The sequence below is a fragment of the Sphaeramia orbicularis genome, chromosome 17, assembly GCF_902148855.1.
Source record: "Sphaeramia orbicularis chromosome 17, fSphaOr1.1, whole genome shotgun sequence".
Classification (NCBI taxonomy): Eukaryota; Metazoa; Chordata; class Actinopteri; order Kurtiformes; family Apogonidae; genus Sphaeramia; species Sphaeramia orbicularis.
This window is the reverse complement of record NC_043973.1, coordinates 23,152,518-23,173,900: the sequence shown is the minus strand read 5'-3', so window position 1 is coordinate 23,173,900 and position 21,383 is coordinate 23,152,518. Positions and strand designations below refer to the sequence as shown.

The following is a 21,383-nucleotide window of genomic DNA, read 5'->3' as shown; positions in this document are numbered from 1 at the left end:
ACCAGATCTACTTCAAAACACTGTCTGCACATGACAATACATGGACTTTACAGGTTCTATCAGTGGAACATTTATAAATCTGTTAATAAATGTAAATAAACCAATATATATACAAGGTGGGGAAGCAAAATTTACAATATTTTGAGGCAGGGATTGAAAGACAGTATATGACCAATTAGTTTATTGAAAGTCATGAGAATTTATTTGCCACAAGAAAATGTACATAATAGAAAATGTTTTTATTCTATGTGTCCTCCTTCTTTCTCAATAACTGCCTTCACACACTTCCTGAAACTTGCGCAAGTGTTCCTCAGATATTCAGGTGACAACTTCTCCCATTCTTCTTTAATAGTATCTTCCAGACTTTCTCGTAATAGTTTTGCTCATAGTCATTCTCTTCTTTCCATTATAAACAGTCTTTATGGACACTCCAACTATTTTTGAAATCTCCTTTGGTGTGACAAGTGCATTCAGCAAATCATCTTTGACGTTTGCTTTCCTGATTACTCATATGGGCAAAAGTTTCTGAAAAGGTATGGATAATAGTGTTAGGTATGATTATGACATCAATATATGTTTGGTTTCAAAACAATTGATGTAGTGCCTGCTGAGAAAAAACAACTAAATGTTCATTGTAAATTTTGCTTCCCCACCCTGCATATGGAATAACACTTTGTCATATACCGTCAAAACATCAGCAAACCAGTACTTTTGTCATTTGTTTTCCAATTAATCTGATAAAAATACGTAACATTTAGCATATTTAACCCTTTCATGCATAGTGGTCACTACAGTGGACAATTATTCTCCAGCTGTTCTCTTGTATATTCATGGGTTTTGTTGTTTTAGTTCCATATCAGCCAACACAGTGGACATTTATGCATCATGTCATAAACTGCAATTCATACCATTATTGTAACTTTGCTGTTCTTGATTGGTTCTTGAGTGGAAATCAATTGTTAATTGTTATTTTTTGCATATTATCTCCATGAAGTGAGTAATAACGAGTATTAGAATATGTTAAAAATGTGAGAAAACATCAGATTAGCTGCATTAAACATGATTTCATTTCACTGTTTTCATATTACTTTATGATATTGGGTTTTAAATACATGTTTCTTTGCTTCAAGAATAAAATTATGGTGTAGCTGAGTGGACATTTTTGTAAATCTATGGAAAAAAAAAAAAAGCAACCTCAGTCTCATTGTTTTTTTGTTTTGTTTTGTTTTGTTTTGTTTTCATGCCTAAGGGAAAAAAAAACCACTCAAAAAAAAAAAAAAAAAAAAAAAAAAAAACTCAACTAAGGTTCTCAATTCGTGCATGAAAGGGTTAATCTCTGAGGCAGATAATTTCTAAAAAAAATTGTAGACCAAAGTATATGTTAAGTGTCTCTGTGCTGTATTTTTGTTGTTAAAATATTACGTTTCAACCATGTACTGTGTATGGTTTTGACATTTTTCTAGCATGTTAAGAATGGACATAAAGTAAACAAGAAAAAAGAAACATTTCAGCAACCTTCAAATATTTTAGGGGTGCTGGGAATCCATTTAGGGGTGCTTCAGTACCTCCAAAAATGGGCTAAACACGCCCATGCTAAAACTTTTCCTAACAGTGCGCACCCTGGCTTTCAGACTTGTCAGGCTTTGACTTTGGTACAGCCACCGCCATAGGGGGCGCTAGAGGCATGGAGCAGCCGTGTTTAAAACCCAAGATGAGAGAGAGAGGAAAAAGGAGGGACCAACCAGTAACGATATGTACAGATTAACCAACGTTTTCCTTTGACACAAACCCCGGAACGGATGGCGATGAAGTGGTTACGTTTTTCGCTCCTCGTCTTGGGGGTTTTCTCGCTGTACTGCGCCACGTCTGGTGACAGCAGTGGCGTGAAAAAGATGAAAATGCAGTTCGCGACGGGGCCACTTCTTAAATTCCAGATTTGGTAAGGAAGAGCTGAAAATCTGGCGAGTCATTGCAGGCTAGCTAAACTTCAGCTAACAACACCGCAGGCCGACTAGAAGCTACAGCTAACAGGAGGGTATTAATCGTCATATCACTATTTTTTACACTGTGTCGCGTACATGTAGTTTACCTGTTTATTTGTTTGCTTAAATAGACACTGTCTATGCATAAGAGGCAAATTCTTTTTTGCGGAATCTCATAGTTTTGTCAATTCTGGTGGTTTCGTCGAAGACATGGTTTTGCTACTTCCGCTGCCATGTACCCTTAGCTCTAGTGTTAATCATTGAGCTGAAGTTAAACATTTTGTTGCATTTTAACAGAATATATTCTCCGTGTCACCTTAATATCAGCATAGTATTTTAAACCCATACTGACTTACTGACGATATATGTGTCAGCCACCTTTTTAATATAAAATTTTAAGTATTACAAAGGCAAATAGGATACGTTCAGTAGTAACTATTTAGATTAAAAACAATTCGTTGTGAGTTGCTTTAAAGCAAATAAACAGCCTTGAGAATAATGATTAAATAACTGTTATAAGGAAGTGAAAAGATAACATTTGTTTTGGATGTCACTTTCATAACCAGTAGTTGTTTTTTTTTTGTTGTTTTTTTTTTAGTAAAAGTCTGTCAAAAGACATTGAACTGAACCGCAAATTGACTTAAAAACAAATAAGCTATCAAAATGAATGATGACCATTAAGTTGAATGGTAACATCTAAGTATCTTATATATTAAGAACATGTGATGGTGATAACTAACATAACATTCTAAGCACAGAATATCAGATGATCATTTTTTAAAGGTTGTCATATGTGATTGCTACGGAAAATCACGTTTGGTCTAAATTATTTTCAAAGCTGTATCACATAGGAGCTCGAGAAAGGCTTAAACTAACCTGATGTTAGCGCCTAACTGGAATTTCACACTGTCAGTAAAAGTTCTTCACTGAGAGCAGAAATCACATCTCTGGATCTGACAGATAAGTTTGGAATTCACTTGTGAAATCTCAAGGCCAGGTTCAAAACTACCTTTTCCTTGGATTGGTGTGTTGTAGTTGACTTGTATTTGTTCTTACAGCTGTGCAGGGTGTATGTCTGACTGTTTTTCTTTTTTCTTTTTTAATGGTTTCTCACAGCATTTCCTGAGGGTACAAGCGGGTGTTTGAGGAGTACACGCAGGCCTTGTACCAGCGGTACCCAGACATCCGCATTGAAGGGGAGAACTATCTTCCTATTCCCCTCTACCGGTAAGAGGGAGATTGTCTGTCTTGTTACAAGTGGATTATATTCAGCTTCATTAGAGCGGCCTAAAAGCCGCCAGGGATTAGCTGTGATTTGACTAAGGAAATTCTCATGCAATTGGGCTTATCTAGCCATGGACTTCTTTTTGGTAGTTTTATGCATTCAGATGAAGCTACTGGTCCTAAAATTGATAAATTTATAAAGTATGTAGTGGATAATTAAGGTAATATCTTAATGCATTCTATACTTGCATGTGCATTTTTTCTAAGGATGTTTAAATGTACAGAAATTATTTCTATTATGTTTTTTGTTTGGTTAAATTTTCACTAGGCATTTAAGATATGAAGTTCAGTATTTTTCTGCATTTCTGAATTGTCCAGAAATGTTTCAGATTTTTGCAGCGTTAACCAGTATAACAGACATGTATACACATATTTGGATCACATGCTTTTAAGTGTGTGATTGCTTTGTGGAGCTCTCTCATGTTAAAAGGTGCAGTGTGATTTAGACCCTCAGGTCCTCATCAGTGCAGCTTTTAATAAACACTCTAGAGATTACACCCATCATTTGCTCAATGAAGCCCAATTTTTTTAGGAATTGAGGCCACGCCCTTTTTTCTTCCCACTTGTTAAAGGGAGCAGTTAATTTTGTTACATGTCTCCAGACAGTTGTTAATCTTATCTGAAGTGGATATGTTTTATATTGCAAGTCAAATTAAACCCCTTCTGTTTTTTTTTATTCCCTCAGACACATTGCTTCCTTCCTTTCTATGTTTAAACTGCTGGTGATTGGGTTGATTATTATCGGCAGGGACCCATTTGCTCTTTTTGGTATGCAAGCCCCAGGTATTTGGGAGTGGGGCCAGGCAAATAAGGTATGTTGTTCTGGATTTTTTAAAAGTTGTTATCCCCCTGGCATGTAATGTGGAGGGATATAGGTGCTGTTGTGTGTGTCTATTATCATTTTGTTTTCCGGAGCCTAACTATAAAACCATTTAATACTTTACACTTGTCATGGCTTTTGGTTTCTCTCAAAAATGTAACTGTCTCTAAAGATGTATATATCACAGTAGAGATTGAAATCCAGTAGGATTCGTAATCGTACTAGGACAGATAGGAATTTTAGTTTGTCCTAGGACAAACTAAAATTCCTATCTGTCCTAGTAGGATTACAAATCCTACTGGATTTCAGTCTCTACTGTGACATATACATGAACAGGGTGCTAGCTCAGAATGAGGCAGAGGTGGTGCTATCCTAATTATGAACACATGTGAATGTGGACTGTGACTCAAGCAAACAACATATTTGGGGGATTTCCAATAATTAAATGAATGAAGATGGTGACAATTATATATCATTACTGTTTAGACTGTGACTGCTTAAGTTGGCCTTGCTGTTCTGTTTGCTGTGAAAACCCTTATTATCTCTGCAAACTCAAAGTGAAACCCATGGGGGGTCATTAGCAGTGTCTTAAGGCTCTGTTGTTTGGCTCTGATCTATAATTCCCAGTGTTATACCCATACCACAGATTCAAAAGGCGACGCTATCATTAGTTAGCATTTAATATCAACCATTATCAACTGTTCCTCTTTTTAAGGAGGAAGACATGCATTAATATAAGGGTTGTTTTATGGTTTTAGATTAAAGTTTTACATTTCATTTTTAGCATTTAGCTGTTTTTTTTTAGTAGAGCTAGTCTATTACTTGTGTCGGTTTACAGCTCATTTTAGGGTCTCCAGGTTTATTTAACTACTTAAAATTCTGGTAATAAGTTGTATCCTGCCACCTGTAGTGCTGCCACTAACAACTAATTTTCTAATGATTAATCTTTTGATTAGGCGACTAATCTAAACGAATAATAAAAAAAAAAAAAAAATCAAGTCTTTATGTTGTTGTGTCCATTTTATTTTGAATACAACTCAAGGGCCAAAACATAAAATGTCACCTGTACCATGACAAATGTAAACAATATAAATAACTTAAATATTACCAAACAAAAAATTACAAAGTGGGATGTTTTCCACATCCAAAAAAAAAAAAAAAAAATTGCACAAAGGTATTCAAGCAAATGGCTAGCTCTATCAACATAAAACAAAATAGTAATACAATAGGCCCTTAAAATTTTCAGTGCAAAATGACTTCCAGGGAGTATTTGCTTCACAGTGCAAATATGGTCTCATATCTCTGAGTCATTTTCAGGACACTGTCAGTGAGTACTGCTGCAAGTTGTGGTGTGCAGTCTTTCATTGGCAGAATGAATTCAGTCAGACTACTTTGCCTATAATTGACAAAAAGAGAAGAGAAAAATACATAATGAACCTACTGATATAGACATGGAGAACCCATTCCTAATATCCTGTCTGGGCTTTTACCTTAACCTTTACAGCTTATTTTTGTGGGAAGCTCATTAAGTAAACTATTTAAAAACTTTATGATGCCTATTAACAATCTAAGCATAAGCATCTGCATTTCCATTAGGCTATGCCATATTAGTCTGCACTAGCCTATTACCTAAATCCAAAGAGACAGCGGGTGCTTATCGAGGCACCAGCATGCAGATGCACCTGCGGACTTGAATTCAGAGGGACGCACGGATCTGCGGACCAGGGTGGGGGTTGGGGGGCATCAAACTTAAGATGCTTATAAGATGGGAGTGTCTCTCTCTTTCTCTGAGGTACGGCTGCAGGCGCCAATGCCGGCATGGATTACCCAGGGGCTGCGGTCAATAGTAAAACAACGTGTCGACTAATTTTCATGGTCGACTATTCGCGGCAGCACTAGTCAGCTATTAAAAAAAACAACAGTCTTGTTTCCTCCTTAGGCCCTGAAAATTAATTCTGTGTAATCTTATCAACCAATGAGAGCCCTGACTGTGTAGGTGCTACACTTGTGCAATCATTCTGTGAAGACAAAACAAACAGAGGCACTGATGAAACACCAGACACCAGTAGAACTGAGAACTGGATATTCTGGTTATAAGTTAGTATTTTTCATACAGTCTGTGTGATATGTTTCTATGAGAGGAAACATGTTTAATGTCCATAAAAGTAGAGCTCAAAGAAGGACCAGTGTTAGTGTTAAGCTGATGCTAATTACAGGCTTAAAAATGCCAGGAAATAATATTAATTTGCTTTCTAAAACGGACATGTTTTCTTGTGCAGTGGCGGCTCATGCTAAGAATAAAAATACTTTCAACAAATATGTGTTTGACCTAAAATGCAGTTGTCTCCCCTCCTAAGTTTCCTATAGCAGCTTCTGATTAAACTGAAGTATTAAAGTGTGCAAAACTAGAAATATTGTAAGTTTAAAAAAACTAAAAAAAACTCTGAATATTTTAAGTGAAAGTTCTCTTGTACTTTCCTCTTCAGATTTATGCCTGCATGATGGTGTTCTTCCTTAGCAATATGCTCGAAAACCAGTTAATGTCTACAGGAGCTTTTGAAATCACATTAAATGGTGAGTCTCATTTTTGGCAAGAGCTTTCAGTAACTATAGACATATTTATTGAGGGAACCTGTGCTCATGTTTGTGTTTTGTCCACATGCAGATGTTCCAGTGTGGTCAAAACTAGAGTCAGGTCATTTGCCCTCCATGCAACAGCTTGTGCAAATCCTGGACAACGAGATGAAAATGAACGTGCACATGAACACAAGACCACATCACCACTCCTAACCCTGCCCGTTGTTTCCTGGCTGGAGCTACAAACCCCTCCATGTAAGAAAATACGTTTTTCTGCATTTTTCTTACCCATGAAATATACTGTCCAGTGGAAATATTTGTTTTGCCTAAACTTTCTTCACTTTTTCTTGCTAGGTTTGAGGTGGGTTTCTCACCGGGCTGTGAAGTGATGTTTATGAAGGTCTGCGCTGAAGGCAGCAAGACTGTTAGCGCAGACTGGATGCCCCCATCACCCTTCACTGTGCCCCTTTGAGATGCCCCGCCCCTGACGCCAGAGTGGGATCCATGGCAACAGTGCCGGTCATTTTCTTGTAATATTCATTCTACTTCAGATTTCATCCAGATGACATCAGTGGTCTCATGAGAAGAGATTTAACATTGATTCTTACAGTCTTTAACTTGTTGCATAAAATTAATCTATGTGAATAAACCAACCCTGTCATTTGTACCACTGAGCCATATGTAGAATTTTAATTTTATTGTTCTATGAGTAACTTAGCCATGTAGAAAATGCAACACGTAAAATGTTATCACTGTTGTGAAACTATAATTGGGGAGTTGTGTCTTGGTATGATTTCTGAATAATTTTTATATTTACGGAACTTGGAGAAAGCTACAATGATTAATTAATAAAACATATTGTAACTAACTGTGAACCTGTGGTGTTTGAGTTACTGATGAGTGGTTTGGTGAAATCCCATGTGATGCAAAAGGGGAAAAATACTTAGAGAATTGTAGAGGCAGACATTGGAACATTTCTTATTGGCTTTTCTTAAAGCACACTGCCAAGAGTGCACATCTTTTACCCATCTGCTCCAGCTAATGTTATTAGGAAGACAAGGCTTTGTGATGATTTAATTAGCTGAGACAAAACCAATTAAACAAGCAGAGTAGGACTCTTATCCCTTTATGGACACTTCGTGGATTGTGACCTAAGGTTTAACCTGAAGTTGTTACCCCACCCCCCCAAAGGGGAGGCAAGGGGTACTGTTTTTGGTCCATTTTATTTAACACTACAACAGCAAAACTAAGTTGAATTCATACCAAATTGGGTTTATAGATTACCAGTGACCCAGAATAAATGTGGTTACATTCTGGGAAAAGTAAGTCAAAGCTGGCATTTGTAATGAATTTTTGAAATCTTTTTTTCTTCTCCCATTACAAGTGAAATTTCAAATGTCTATAAAAACATAAATTTTGTTTCAGTTTACTTCAAACTTGGCAAATATATAGATAGAGGCAGTTGATATGCTGACATCAGCTTGATCAATGCCAAAAAAAGCCACAATACGTATGAAGAGCAGGGTTTGTTTTTGTTTGGGTTGAAGGTTAGGTGAGTTCTTGTGAAATTTCAATATTTGTGGAGAAGTATCAGTATATGGTAATACTTTTTGTGAAAGAAGGAAATACAGTTTGTGCTGGTGGGTTACTCTGCTGATGGCTGTGTAGATGAAAGATATTGCATCAGGTGATGAAAAGAAAATATGTAAACAGCACTCATCAAATACAATGGATTTATTCATCAAAATATGCTCATCTTGAGGATCAGCAAGAACATTTTTTTTTATTTTCTTATGTGTGATTTTTTTTTTCTTTTTTCAGAGCAATAGTTGCCTTCATTTATGAGAAAATTACAATCCTTCAAACATTTCTAGAATCCAGATCAGCCTTTTTATATTATAATCTACTTTGTGTAAAATTTTCAAACTGGTGAAGGTTGAAGGTGAAGACTCAGACAGTAAATGAGTTTGGCTCACTGTGTTCTCTGACAGCAACGCATGATAATGTCAGGCACAAATTCATGTATTTCTTTCCTTTTTTTATTTAAAACAGTACAAAATAAATGGGAAAAGCTCAATGGAAATGTATCACTCTTTTATATATAGTCCCAGGTTTACAACAAGAGCACTGGAGAAAAACTAACTATTTTTCACTTTGTTAAATAGAGGAGAGGTATGTTTATTTCCATTCTACTCCAGGGGCAAATACAATCCATGAATAAAAAAAAAATCGTCTGATAATCAGATTATTGATTGAACAGGAAGGCGTCTTCCTCACTTCTCTGTGATCATTCAGGTTATGTCATGACAAAACTGGAGACACCCGTGGATAAACTCTTTTTCCCTCTCGCTCATTTTTGCACCCTTACTTTCTTCCAATAGCCTTTGGGTGACGACATGAGGGTGAGGAGGTGGTGTTAGGTTCGGCAGCTTGGGGTGGGATGGAGTCGTCAGGTACTGGTGAAGGTGTTGAAGGAGAAGGCGCATCTTCATTTGAGCTGCCAAAGCCATCAGCTCCTCCTTCAACACTGATGGTCCTGCAGCACAGCCATCGCTTTTACATTCCTCCTGACAAAAATAACACACTGTCTGACATGACTAAGCATGTTGTGTTTGGACAATTACTATTACGCACATAGCAATTTCATGGTTTTTCACCGTAATGCTCGAGTGTTGATGTACAAGAGAAAATGAACTTAAATTACATTAAGGAAAGAAAGGCAAACATAAAATATACAATTATTTATATTGTACTTCATATATTATAATGAAGCTAATATTATTAAACTACCTCTTCAAGCTGAACATACAGGAGTTTATTTAATCCTCAAAGACCCAAACTATGGCTGGCAACCAAACGCATCGACTTAAAATATTAATCCACTAATTCTATCAACACATTGAAGTAATTCAGGTAAAATGCGGTTTGTCAACTTTTCAGCGATATCAAATATGACCCATTTGGATGTTCAGAGGCTCCACAATGAATATGAAAAACGACAATATTTCACCTGTTTTAACTTTTTTTAACTGTTTTTATCTGTCTTACTTGCTTTCTATTTCTTAACTTCCCTTTTAATCGCATTTATTGTACTCTGCCCGTAGCACTTTGAGGTTTTTAGATAAAAATTTTAAGTGCATTACAAATAAAATGTATTATTATTATTATTATTATTATTATTATTATTATTATTATTATTATTATTACTACAACACCAATAAAACCCATATAGTTTGACAAATAACAGTAGTTGTAGATGCCTGTTTTTTATGTTTGGTTAATATATTTTTACTGAAAAAACACACTTTTGCTTCAGTTTATCTGTTATGATTTGTGTTTACTTCAACTTTACTCTGAGATTTTATGTTTTACATCTACATGATGACAAAATAAAATATGAGTGCTTCTATGAAACTGGGGTCATTTTGGTATCTGGCACTTTGCCAGCTTTTTAGACCCAATAATAAAAGAGAAATTTAGACATATTTCCTCCCAGGATGTACCTAATGACAACCTCAGATAAATGCAAAAAAAAATAGGTTCTTGCTCAGAGTCATCCCAAAATTAATGAATTTTTAATAAAATACTGGGGCTAAAAATAGGACCAAAATTGAGACATGAAAAGCTACCTAGGTGTCGGTGTATTTGATCTGGAAAACATGGCTTGAAACGGTCTTTTATACAGCTATAGATAAAGACACTGTTAAATTTGTCGATCCTTGTGGTTTTTCTAATCCATACATGCAGGTTTTTAATGAATCTCAGTCTCATTCCAGGTTTTGTGTGTAACCCATCGTGTCCACTGGTGTTACATGCAGAACCTGCCAATTTAAACATATAAATCATGAGCAATTTTGCAACAGAGGTCATTTTTGTGAGACACTCTGCCTTGCATAATTAGTTCAATTCCTAAAATGTACCTGTGAGAGAATAAAAAGATATTCAAAAAAAATTGTAGCATGTAATTTTTATGTCCTTTTTTTACTGTGTTACATGCAGATTTTTGTTTGAAAAATATAAAAATATGTTTTATCTCAGTATTTTTTTTTTTTTTAATTGACCCAAAGTGCTTCCAAACTTGCTTCATAACATTAATCTACATCTGGTTTGAATTTTTAGCCCCTCTGTCCTGTTTTTAGGGACCAGTTTCATAGAGGCACCCATATAGAAAGCTATCTGATTTTCACTGAATAATGCAAAATGCAGAAAATAATGTTATAATAAACGGTCTTAAATCACTTAGTAAAGGTTAATGGTAGAGAAAAATGTATGAATAGTTGTAGATCTTTCAGGGTTAAACCTGTACTAGAAATACATGAGTTGAAGCATGAAAAAAGTTTCATCAAGTACCTGATCACATGAAGCACCCACACTGAATTTAGCCTGTTGTCCTTTTGCCAGGAAAGAAACTAACACTTGGTTCTTCCTCAGGACTCTGAGCCCAATAGTTCTGTTGATGGATAAGAATATGGGTCTGAGGGAGGTGGGAGTGGAGCTCAGATCACACCATGTCCACCTGCGAACTCTGGCGCCATCCTGATCCAGACACTGGCCTCCTGATCTGTCTATGGTCAGCCTGCAACATGAGCACACATACAGAGAAACCCACGAATGAATGAAACCTGTTAAGTCAATGTGATTAACTTTAACCCATAAAGACCCGAACAGCTACCGGTGACCAAAACCTTCTACTGATCTAAAACGTTTAGTAACTGTTGATCCACTAATCCTATTAATACATGTAAATAATTGTTGCAAAATGCAGTCTGTCATCTTTTCATGGTCCTCAGATATGACCCATTTGGACGTTCAGAGGCTCTGTAGTCACCATGGAAACATCGTCATCTTCTACAACTTTGATTCACCAGTAAACCCATGGATCAATGACAGTGGATGGAACTGCTTGGTGTATGTTCAGTTAATGATATATATTGCTGAAAAAGTCACTTTTTCTTGAGTTTTCTCCGTTTCTGAATAACCCTCAATTTTAATCTGAGCTTTTATGAACATCTACATGATCAGTGAGTTAAATATAGGAAACACGATTTTCACTGAAAAAAAAAAAAAAAAGCAAAAATATACAGAGGATAATATAATAAGAAATGGGGATAAATCACTTAAAATGGTTAGAGAGAATAATTAATTTGGAAACTGCCACAAATGTAGCACTGGGTCTTTATGGGTTAATCTTCTACAACACAGGTGTCAAACATGCGGCTCAGAGGCCAAATCCGGCCTGCCAAAAGGTCCAGTCTGGCCCCTGGGATGAATTTGTGAAATGCAAAAATTACACTAAGATATTAACCATCATTTTAGTTCAGGTTCCACATTCAGACTAATTCAATCTCAAGTGGGCAGCACCAGTAAAATACTATCATAATAACATATAAATGACAACTCCAAATTTTTCTCTTTGTAAACGTAAATATTTTCATGTATTTCCACTGAAACAAAGAATAATTTCGCAAAAAATGAGAATAACCTGAAAAAATATGAACGACCTGAAATGTCTTAAGAGAAGTAAGTACAACTTTAACAATATTCTGCCTGTTACTAAATGTTGTGTATTTGTAGATCCACTGTGATCTGTAAGTTCTAATGTACATGTGTAAATGATAAACTGAGTCAGAATATTGTTAAAATTACACTTATTTTTTCAGTTGGTTCATGTTATTCACATCTTTTGAAAGGATAGTTAGTAAATGTAAACCCTTTCATAATGTAAATTTACTTTTTTCACTCTTTAACATAGAGAAAAGTTTGGAGTTGACATTATTTATACATTACTATGTTATTATTTTACTGGTTCGGCCCACTTCAGATCAAATTTAGCTGGATGTGGAACTGAACTAAAATGAGTTTGACACCCCTGTTCTACAACATTTATTCACCAGTAAAACCAGTGGAGTTGGATCATTGACAGTGGATGGACACGCTGGGTTTATGTTCATTTAATGATATATTTGACTGAAAAACTCACTATTCCCTCAGTTTTCTTTGTTGCCAAAATGATAAATCTCAACATTAGTCCAAGTTTTTATGAACATATGATCAATAAATTAAATGTAGGGAAATACAGGATTTTTACTTTAAAAAAAAAAAAAAAAAATCTAAATTTAGAGGATAATATTATAATGAATGGCAATAAATCACCTAAAAAAGGTAAGAATAGAGAGAAAAATTCATATGGGAAGTGCCACAAAAGTAGCAGTGGGTCTTTATGGGTTAAGAAAATAAATCAGTGTTTTGACTTGGAGAAATAAAAATACACATAAAACATATTCTACTGTACCATATGCTTCCATTACTGTGATAACAAGTTCCTCTGCCATCAGACTGGAACACAGCTCTGATTGGTCGATCAGGGGTTTCGTCATAAACGATGCAAACCCTTCCGTTTTCTTCAGTGACCACAACGATGACAGCCAAAAGACCTGACGGATAACTGGTACCATGACGATAAGGAAGGGAATACCAACGAAGACTGTATTTCATGTACAAGGTAAAATATCTGTTGACTGTTTTACATTGAATTTCCACTCTCTGCACTCTGTGTCAAGTTCATCTGAGTGGATACAAAACCTGAGCAGATCCATCAGGGAACATGGTCAGAAATTTCATGCCATCTGAATAATACTTCTGTAGAAAGCCAGTTCCATCCTGTGAAGAGATGAGGTTATACATGGTAATAAATACACTTACTGGTTCCTATTTATTCCTTTTATTATTATTATTTTATTTTATTTTTTTTTTTATCTTCCAGCCAGTGTGTAATTGTTTTAAGAAGTCCCTGCATGGTTTATGCACTGATCAGACAATGTGACCACATGAGGGCAGTATATGCATTTAAATACAAGGATTAGTATTCAAAGACCTGATGTTCAAAGAAAATTTAACTTTCTATGATATTGATGTTGATAATAAATATTTTTATATTTGGTTTGATGCAATAGATCAGTGGTGTAAAACTCATTTTAGTTCAGGGGCTGAACCAGTGAAACAATGGCTGTAAAAACCTGTACATAATAATAATCTTTTTTTGTCTTTGTTTAAATGTAAAAAAAAAAAAAAAAAAAAAAGTAAAATTACCTGAGCAACCATGTACAACCTGAAGCTTCTTGAGAAAAATAAGTGCAATGTCAACAATATTATGTATGGGCTTATTGATATAACTTACAGATCACAGTGGATTTAGAAATGCACGAAACATTCAGTAACAGACATAATATTGTTTAAATTGAACGTATTTTCTTTAGAAATTCCAGGTTGTTCATATTTGTTGAGATTATTCACATTTTATTGTGAAGGGATAGTTTGTAAATGTATACATTTTCATAATGTCATTTTACCTTTTTCACATTAAACCAAGAAGAAAATTAGGAGTTTTCATTATTTATATGTTATAATGTTATTATTTTACTTGAGATCACATTGGGCTGTATGTGGGCCCTGAAATAACCCCGTTCAAGGAGTGATATCCTCCTGAGACCCAGCAATGCATTTTTGTCCTCTGTAAAAGACAAGAGTTTCTCATCTTTATTGAAAACAAAAAAACACTGTCCACTGCAAAGGACATTCTACAAAACTTTTAAAAATGCATCTGAAAAAACTGTTGCATCGTGCTGTTTCCAATAAAGGCAATTATTTAATATAAAAAAGCCAAAACTTGTACTTTCCTGAGTGTCAGGAGGATATATTGCTTTTTAAAAATGGAATTATGCATTTTAAAACATTTCCCTGTGGTCTACATAAACTGTAAATGCTATGCTTGGGTGTGAATTCTTCATTAAATTAATTCAACTCCATAGGTCCATCTGCAACCCTATTTCTGAGTAATGACACCAGAAAGGTCCTTTTGAGTGCTGGCCCTTTTAATGCAAATGAGACACTTTATGCCCCACCCCCTTCAGGTTGTTGGCTGTGCTGCTCTGTCCCGTTCAACCAACAACTGAACATTTTAGGTAATCGGCTCAAAGTTTGGCCATATTTTCAGTATAAACTACAACCAGCATACTTGGAGGTCTTGAGCTTATTTGTGCAAATGTCATCACGTAACTAGTTATAAAATGTAATAAATTAAGCAGGAATTGAAATGGGTTGTAGAAATCCACTCAGTTTTTGCTGGAATGAATATAAAGATAACTTTGCAGCACCTGGAGGGTTCAAATTGAAATATTTTTAACTATTGGGGTCCAAATACACAAATAAATGTACCAAAGACTAATGAAAGTGGGTTTAGCAAAATATGACTCCTTTAACTGTTAATGTCTTAAGAGTAATTTTTGCAAATTCATCTCACGGGCTGGATTGGACCCTTTGAGAGGCCGGTTTTGGCCCGTGGGCCGTATGTTTGGCACCCCTGCTATATTTAATTGTACCTGATCATGATGATGATGGTTATGATGACAAATCCCAAACTGTAGAGGTTTATGATCATAAAACGGAACCTCCACCTCCTCAACTTCAAACTTTGACATGTCCTCTCTTGGGCTGCTAGGATTCATTACCCAGCATCCTTCTTGTGGTGCACAAGAGAGGCGAAAACTGAAGACCTTTGGTACTGGGGTATCTAGGAGATTGAACAAAACACACTTATTAGACTCATCAAGTTATTTACAGTAGAGGCACAATATCTTTTTATCTTTTTATCACTAGACTGAACAAACAGGAAATATGATAACAGATGTCAAAGGCTTATTATGCAATAAATCATGGGAAGGAAAACTTCTAACACACAAGAGTAAATATTAATATTAACACCAAGTTTAATGACTATTTTCGTTTGTGAGCTCATTTTTTAACTCCACACACAGACTTGCACTCGCACTCCCTCACACACACACACGCGCACACACACACACACACACAATACACAGAAAGGAAAGCATGCCTCCACAGGTTCTTTCTTCTTCTCTTCTATTGCCTTATAGAGTATATCTGCGCTAACCTTGACCCTTTCAGTTCCTGCTGTTGTTCTGGATCCAACAGCCTCTGTCATTGAGACTTGTCTGGTCTTTCCGTTCTCCTGCATGTTTTGCAGTTGAAAAGTGTCTGTGGAGCGGCCACTTTCGTTCGTGTTCCACCACAATATTGCATGCGGTGCAGAACAGTATACTTCCACTTTTGTGTAACACATCTGGAAACTGACTTGCACGAACTTTGGCAGTGATATTTGTCGGTAACTATGAGTGTTTTGAATCGCACGTCTTCATTTTCTCAACCGTCAACAAGGAAGTGAACGTGATGATGTACAAGTCACGTAGACAGGGGTGGGCAAAAGGGGGCTAAGGTGATTAGTCAAATTTGCGGAAAATTTGCGGTGATTGGATGAAATTGCAGCGCCACGCAGAATTCGCGGTGATTGGTTGAATTTGCATTAATAGTTGCAATCGCAACATCGCGAATTCCTGGAGAGACTGTCATTGTAGGCATTAAATATGGAGGCTATTAGGCTGTAGTGTCCGTACATCAAATAATTTCTGATTTGACAGGGGCAAGCCTGTGAAACTTTTAGTAGACACCATAATACAAAAATATCTTGGACTTCAAAAGAAAAATATCAGACAAATGAAATGGCCTGTCTGATTTTTTGATAGAGCATTATTATTTTTTATCTATATGTGCACCCTTTCTGGTACCCTTGATTGCAATCAGGCTGAGTGCAAAATCACATATCTCTGCTTATTATGCAATCTTGTGAATCACAATGATCAAAGGTCTAAAATTAAACATTTTCTCATTTGCTCACAACTTACAGGTTTCTACTTCAGGTAGTTGTATTGAGTAATCCTCGAAGACTCTCAGTTCAGGTTCTATTCTAAAAAAAAAGAAAAAACAAGAACGGCACAATCCTACTGACAACAATTTATGCACATATTTTTGTTAAGATTTATGTTGAGTACAGTGTGTTTGTGGTTCTCTGTGTGTAAACATATCAGATTTTGTACCGTAGCATACTAGGTAAGTCCACCATAAACTTGTTGTGATCCTCCATTTTCCTGCCTTGGAAGAACAGCTCTGTAGACGGCTTATCCTCTGGCGTCGTCAGCCTACCAGTCCCTCGGTTATATCTTCTCTCAAACAAACACCTCTGCTTTATCAACAGCTCACACAGCTGCTGGCGATGGGAACAGCAGAAGAGTGGAACTGTCTACAAGAAAAACCAGAGTAAACAACTAAAGAAGCTCTGCGTCTGCATTTTGGGAGGATTTGGTTTAGTCCCCTGGTCCTCGAGAACCACTATCCTGCATGTTTTAGATGTTTCCCTCTTCCAGTACACCTGACGGTCGTTATCAGGCTTCTGCAGAACTTGATGATAGGCTTATCATTTGAATCAGATGTGTTGGAAGAGGGATACATCTTAAACAGGGGTCACAAACTTCGGTCCTCGAGGCCCGGTATCCTGCATGTTTTAGATAGTTCCCTCTTCAGAACACCTGGACAGCATTAGATCCTAATGAGGCTTCTGCAGAGCTTGATGATGAGCTGATCATTAATTGAACCAGGTGGGTCGGAAGAGGGATTTATCTAAAACATGCAGGTTATCAGGCCTCGAGCACTGCACTGTAAAGAAAAATCTGTAACTTAACAGACTTTTCACTGTTTGTTTTACAGATTTTTCCTGTTTTTTTAAGATACAGGAAAATATCAATGAAATGACAAAAATAGACTGATTTTACATGTCAAATGTAAAATAACATGAAAAAACTGTAACTGTGAATAACCATAAAATTCTCTTTTTTTTTTTTTAAGAATTTTTTTCTTTTTTCACAGAAAAATACAGTTAAAATACATTCGCAAATGTATCATAATTTCACAAATATTTCTTTCTATTTATGAGATTAAACTGTTAATTTAAAGTTTAATACTGAAAAAAATAATAATAAAATGAGATAAAATTACTGACAATTAACTGTAAAAGAAGTATTTGTTCTGTAAGTTTAACAAGACTTGTTTGTTAATTGACAAATATCTTGTGTAATTACAGGTTTCACCACAAAAATGTTGAATAAATGTATTTTTGTGAATGTATAACATGTATAAGCACTGATAAACTGTCCAAATACAGTTTTTATCAGTGGATTGTACAACTTAGTCTCATTGAAAATTATTTATATAGATACATATTTATAGGTAATTTGATTGTTTTAATACATGTTAATATTCTCTATTAAACATTAAAAAGTCATAAAATATGCAAAATCTCATGTAAAGTTAGGGCAAAAAACTGTATTTTAATTATGGAAAATTACTGTATTTTTTATGAGATGGTTATTTTCCTTTATTTAACAGTATTTTTTCAGCACCCCAGCTGCCGGAATATTACCATTTCTTTACAATTTTTTTTTTTTACAGTGTAGAGTTAGTGACCCCCTGATCTAAAACATGCAGAATAGTGGCTCTCGAGGACCAGGGTTGAGGACCAGGGGTTTAGTCCATCCACTCTTTTCCTCACCTCGGACTCCTGTAGCCACGTCAGATCCAGTGACGGCCTGGCCTTTTGCCCACAGTACTCACATTTTATCTGGCATTCTGTTGAAGGCTGTGACTTAAAACAGTTTATGAAAGTAGGATAATGAACAATACAAAGCTATATTGTTGTACAAATTAGCACATTGGGTAGAAACATGAGCGGAGTACCTCTGGAAGAATGGTTGTTAGGTTTAGCCTTTGGTTGTCAGACTCTCGGTTGTATTTGAGAACTCCTGCTGCTCCAACACAATGATTGGGTGGGTCATTTACAGACTGTGAACAGCCTTCCTGTATCTTCTTGCCAAAACCACAAAAACAGAGTAAGTCAGTATCGCTTGATTGAGGACATGAGCAGATGCAGCATTTGTTGTCATTTGTCTTACACTGTCATTCAGGACACTGAGGGGCTTAATGAGATCGCATTTTAATGTGGACAGACCTGCATCTGTCAGTAAAAGAAATTCATGATGGTATTATTAGTGAGCACTGTCCTGAGTGGGTGGAATGTCTATGCTCAGAATAAACTCACAGGAAAAGCTGGACGTCATTTTTGTTTCTGTCGTGCTACCTGGACAGACGAAGACAGTGTATTTCTACTAAGAGAATTACCCCAATCACTGCTTTTCAGGTTTTTTCTCCTGTCTGAAATAGATTTAAAAAAAAAATACACCAACTTAAAAATAAATACTATATCCATTCTATCATATAAATGTCTATATTTAAGCGTAAAGAACAACAGAGTCATTGAGTATTAACTCATACACTCACCTCAGTGCCTGTCAGATTTTCATCTGTGCTTCACACGTTGTGTTGTCAGTAACCTTGGAGACGAAACATGTAATGGCTTACCAATTCTGGCTGCTGACAGGTGGGTTGTGCTACTGTATGTACGCATAGCTATACTGAGTGTTAACTGTGCAAAACCTAAACTTAATCTGCATACAAACTGAAAATGGGACTGACATATGTTTAAATGAACTCAAAATAGATTATTTTACGAGAGAATTTTGTATTATTCAAGGTCAAGGTAAACTTTATTATCCCAGAGGGGCAATTTGTTCTACAGCCAGCAGTATCACACGGACAACAAACCAACAATAAATACAATAAATAATCCATTAAAGGCAATAGCACCAGCATTACAAAGAATTATTCAGCAGAGCAATGGCTGCCGGACCCAAAGAATTCCTCATCCTATTGGTCCTACATTTAGGAACACTGTATCTGCGACCTGATGGAAGCAACCTGAGCTCATCATAAAGGGGATGACTGGGATCATCAAGGACTGACTGAGCCTTCTTCAGAGTCCGCCTCTGGTACAACACAGTCAGATCAGTGAGTTAGAAATTACTATTGCAACAACACACCATCAGTAGGGTAAAACTAACATGTCTCACAACAGTCTAAACCCAGCTCACATTCCCTTTTGTGTGTGTATGTAGGTTTGACTGTTTCTGGCTTCACAAATAAAAAAAAAATAATTAGAGAAGAGCAACATGTGTTTTGTAAATATCAATTATTTGACATGTCAAAGACATTTTAAATAACCAGGACACTGACAAAATGGTCTCACCTCATGGGTGACTCATTCTACATTTTCATTGGTAGGTTGAGTTTCTCTGGTTGTCCTGGAATTGTACATGCTCAAATGTTCCTTTAGTTTTCAGTCATATTTTGTTTCAAAGCTGAGTTTTAAAACAGGTTTACCATTAAAAGAGCAGCTGAAAAACAAAAAAAAAAGTACATCTTAAATGTTGGAAACTCAACAAATAAATAACAAAGTCATGATTAAGGACAATACAGCCCATTCTACTAAAGTGTAAATATATATACTATTTTACAGCAAACAACTAAACTATATGTACATATGTATCGGATTATGTTACATAATTTATTTTTCACCATTAAATTGATATGCTACAAATTATGGAGTGACAGCATGGTGTAAACTGCAATTTTCCAAAAGGTTGTGGCTAATTGTGGCTAATTCCCTTTGATATGCTCGAGTAGTTAAGTCATGTATCACACCATCTCTTCACCGATAATAGTCAGCTGTACTGCTTTTTAAATCCCTCTGAGGCCTAAAACCTGTCCTCCCTAACTGTTTGACACATATCAGGCAGTGGTTGAGGGAAACTGAGTTTGGACTGAGTCTGCAGCAGAAACTGCAGGGGTTACACTGCTCTTGGGTGATCTTGGATCTTCTGTATAAACAAGCCTCATAAAGTTTAGGGTAATTTTTGACGAGTCTATGTCATTAGAATTTCATTCCAAACAGTGAATAAGGAACTACTACTTTAAGCAGAGGAATATCTTAAAACTTGGACTGATTGTATCAAGGACTGATCTTGAAATGACAATACATGCATTTATCTTGTCTGGACCGCACTACTGTGACAGTCTATTGGTTTATTTCCATAAAACAGAGCTGACCTGTCTGCAGGTGGTGCAGAACTCAGCAGAGAGGCTTTGGACTCATATGCTCATGTAATGTGAAAATCTTAACTTAACCAACATGGTCAAGCTTTGATCCAGCATTCCAGGCCCTGTTGAAATCTGTCGTCATATCAAATCAAATCAAATCAAATCAAATTTTATTTATATAGCGCCAAATCATAACAAAAAACAAATCATAACAAAAGTTATCTCATTGGGTCAGAATCTGCCAACGGTCCCCCAAACCCATTACAGGACTCATGAAGACTGATGTTTCCAAGCATTCACCCCCAAACTGTGGAATGAGCTCCCTCTTGCTTTGCATTTCCTGGCCTCTTTTAAAAATCTGATTAATTCATTTTTATTCCAACAGGCTTTTAACTAGTCAGGACTTTTATGACTGTTATTCTGTGTTTTATATTTATAATTGTGTCTGTTGTGTGATTGTGTACCTTTTCCCTCCTACTATGAAACACTGATGTCTGAAAAAAAAAATTACAATTCAGTTATTCACAAGACCCTATGAGGGGAAATAAAATAGATTATCAGCTACTTTATAAAGATTACATTCAAGAATGCAGAAAGTTGGTTAATGCAATCATGCACACGTCTTTAAAGTCCAAAAATAAACTGTTTCCATTGTCTTGACTGTCTCTTGACCACGTGAGGAACTCTTGATCATCTGCACAGGTGGAATCAATGAAGGTAGATGAGGGAAAACCTCTGCTTATTGGTTGTGACAACACCTGAGCTACCTCACCTCACAGTACAAATACGTGCAGCTGAACATCATTGTCAATGTGTTTCCTGCA

General features: G+C 36.1%; 2 protein-coding genes across 2 annotated transcripts; one reads left to right on the top strand and one right to left on the bottom strand.

Annotated features, from left to right (window-relative positions):
• Window positions 1-1,758: 1,758 nt before the first annotated feature.
• selenot1a (selenoprotein T, 1a) lies at window positions 1,759-7,538 on the top strand. The gene is made up of 6 exons (XM_030161100.1): window positions 1,759-1,939; window positions 3,099-3,209; window positions 3,952-4,078; window positions 6,573-6,660; window positions 6,752-6,918; window positions 7,018-7,538. The coding sequence occupies exons 1-5, from the start codon at window positions 1,800-1,802 to the stop codon at window positions 6,874-6,876; spliced, it is 591 nt and encodes a 196-aa protein (XP_030016960.1). The 5' UTR covers window positions 1,759-1,799; the 3' UTR covers window positions 6,877-6,918; window positions 7,018-7,538.
• Window positions 7,539-8,724: 1,186 nt separating this feature from the next.
• Window positions 8,725-13,331, bottom strand: LOC115437888 (glutamate-rich protein 6). The gene is made up of 4 exons (XM_030161270.1): window positions 13,241-13,331; window positions 12,956-13,108; window positions 11,014-11,239; window positions 8,725-9,230 (listed from the first exon to the last, which is right to left on the bottom strand). The coding sequence occupies exons 1-4, from the start codon at window positions 13,282-13,284 to the stop codon at window positions 8,955-8,957; spliced, it is 699 nt and encodes a 232-aa protein (XP_030017130.1). The 5' UTR covers window positions 13,285-13,331; the 3' UTR covers window positions 8,725-8,954.
• Between the last annotated feature and the right edge of the window lie 8,052 nt (window positions 13,332-21,383).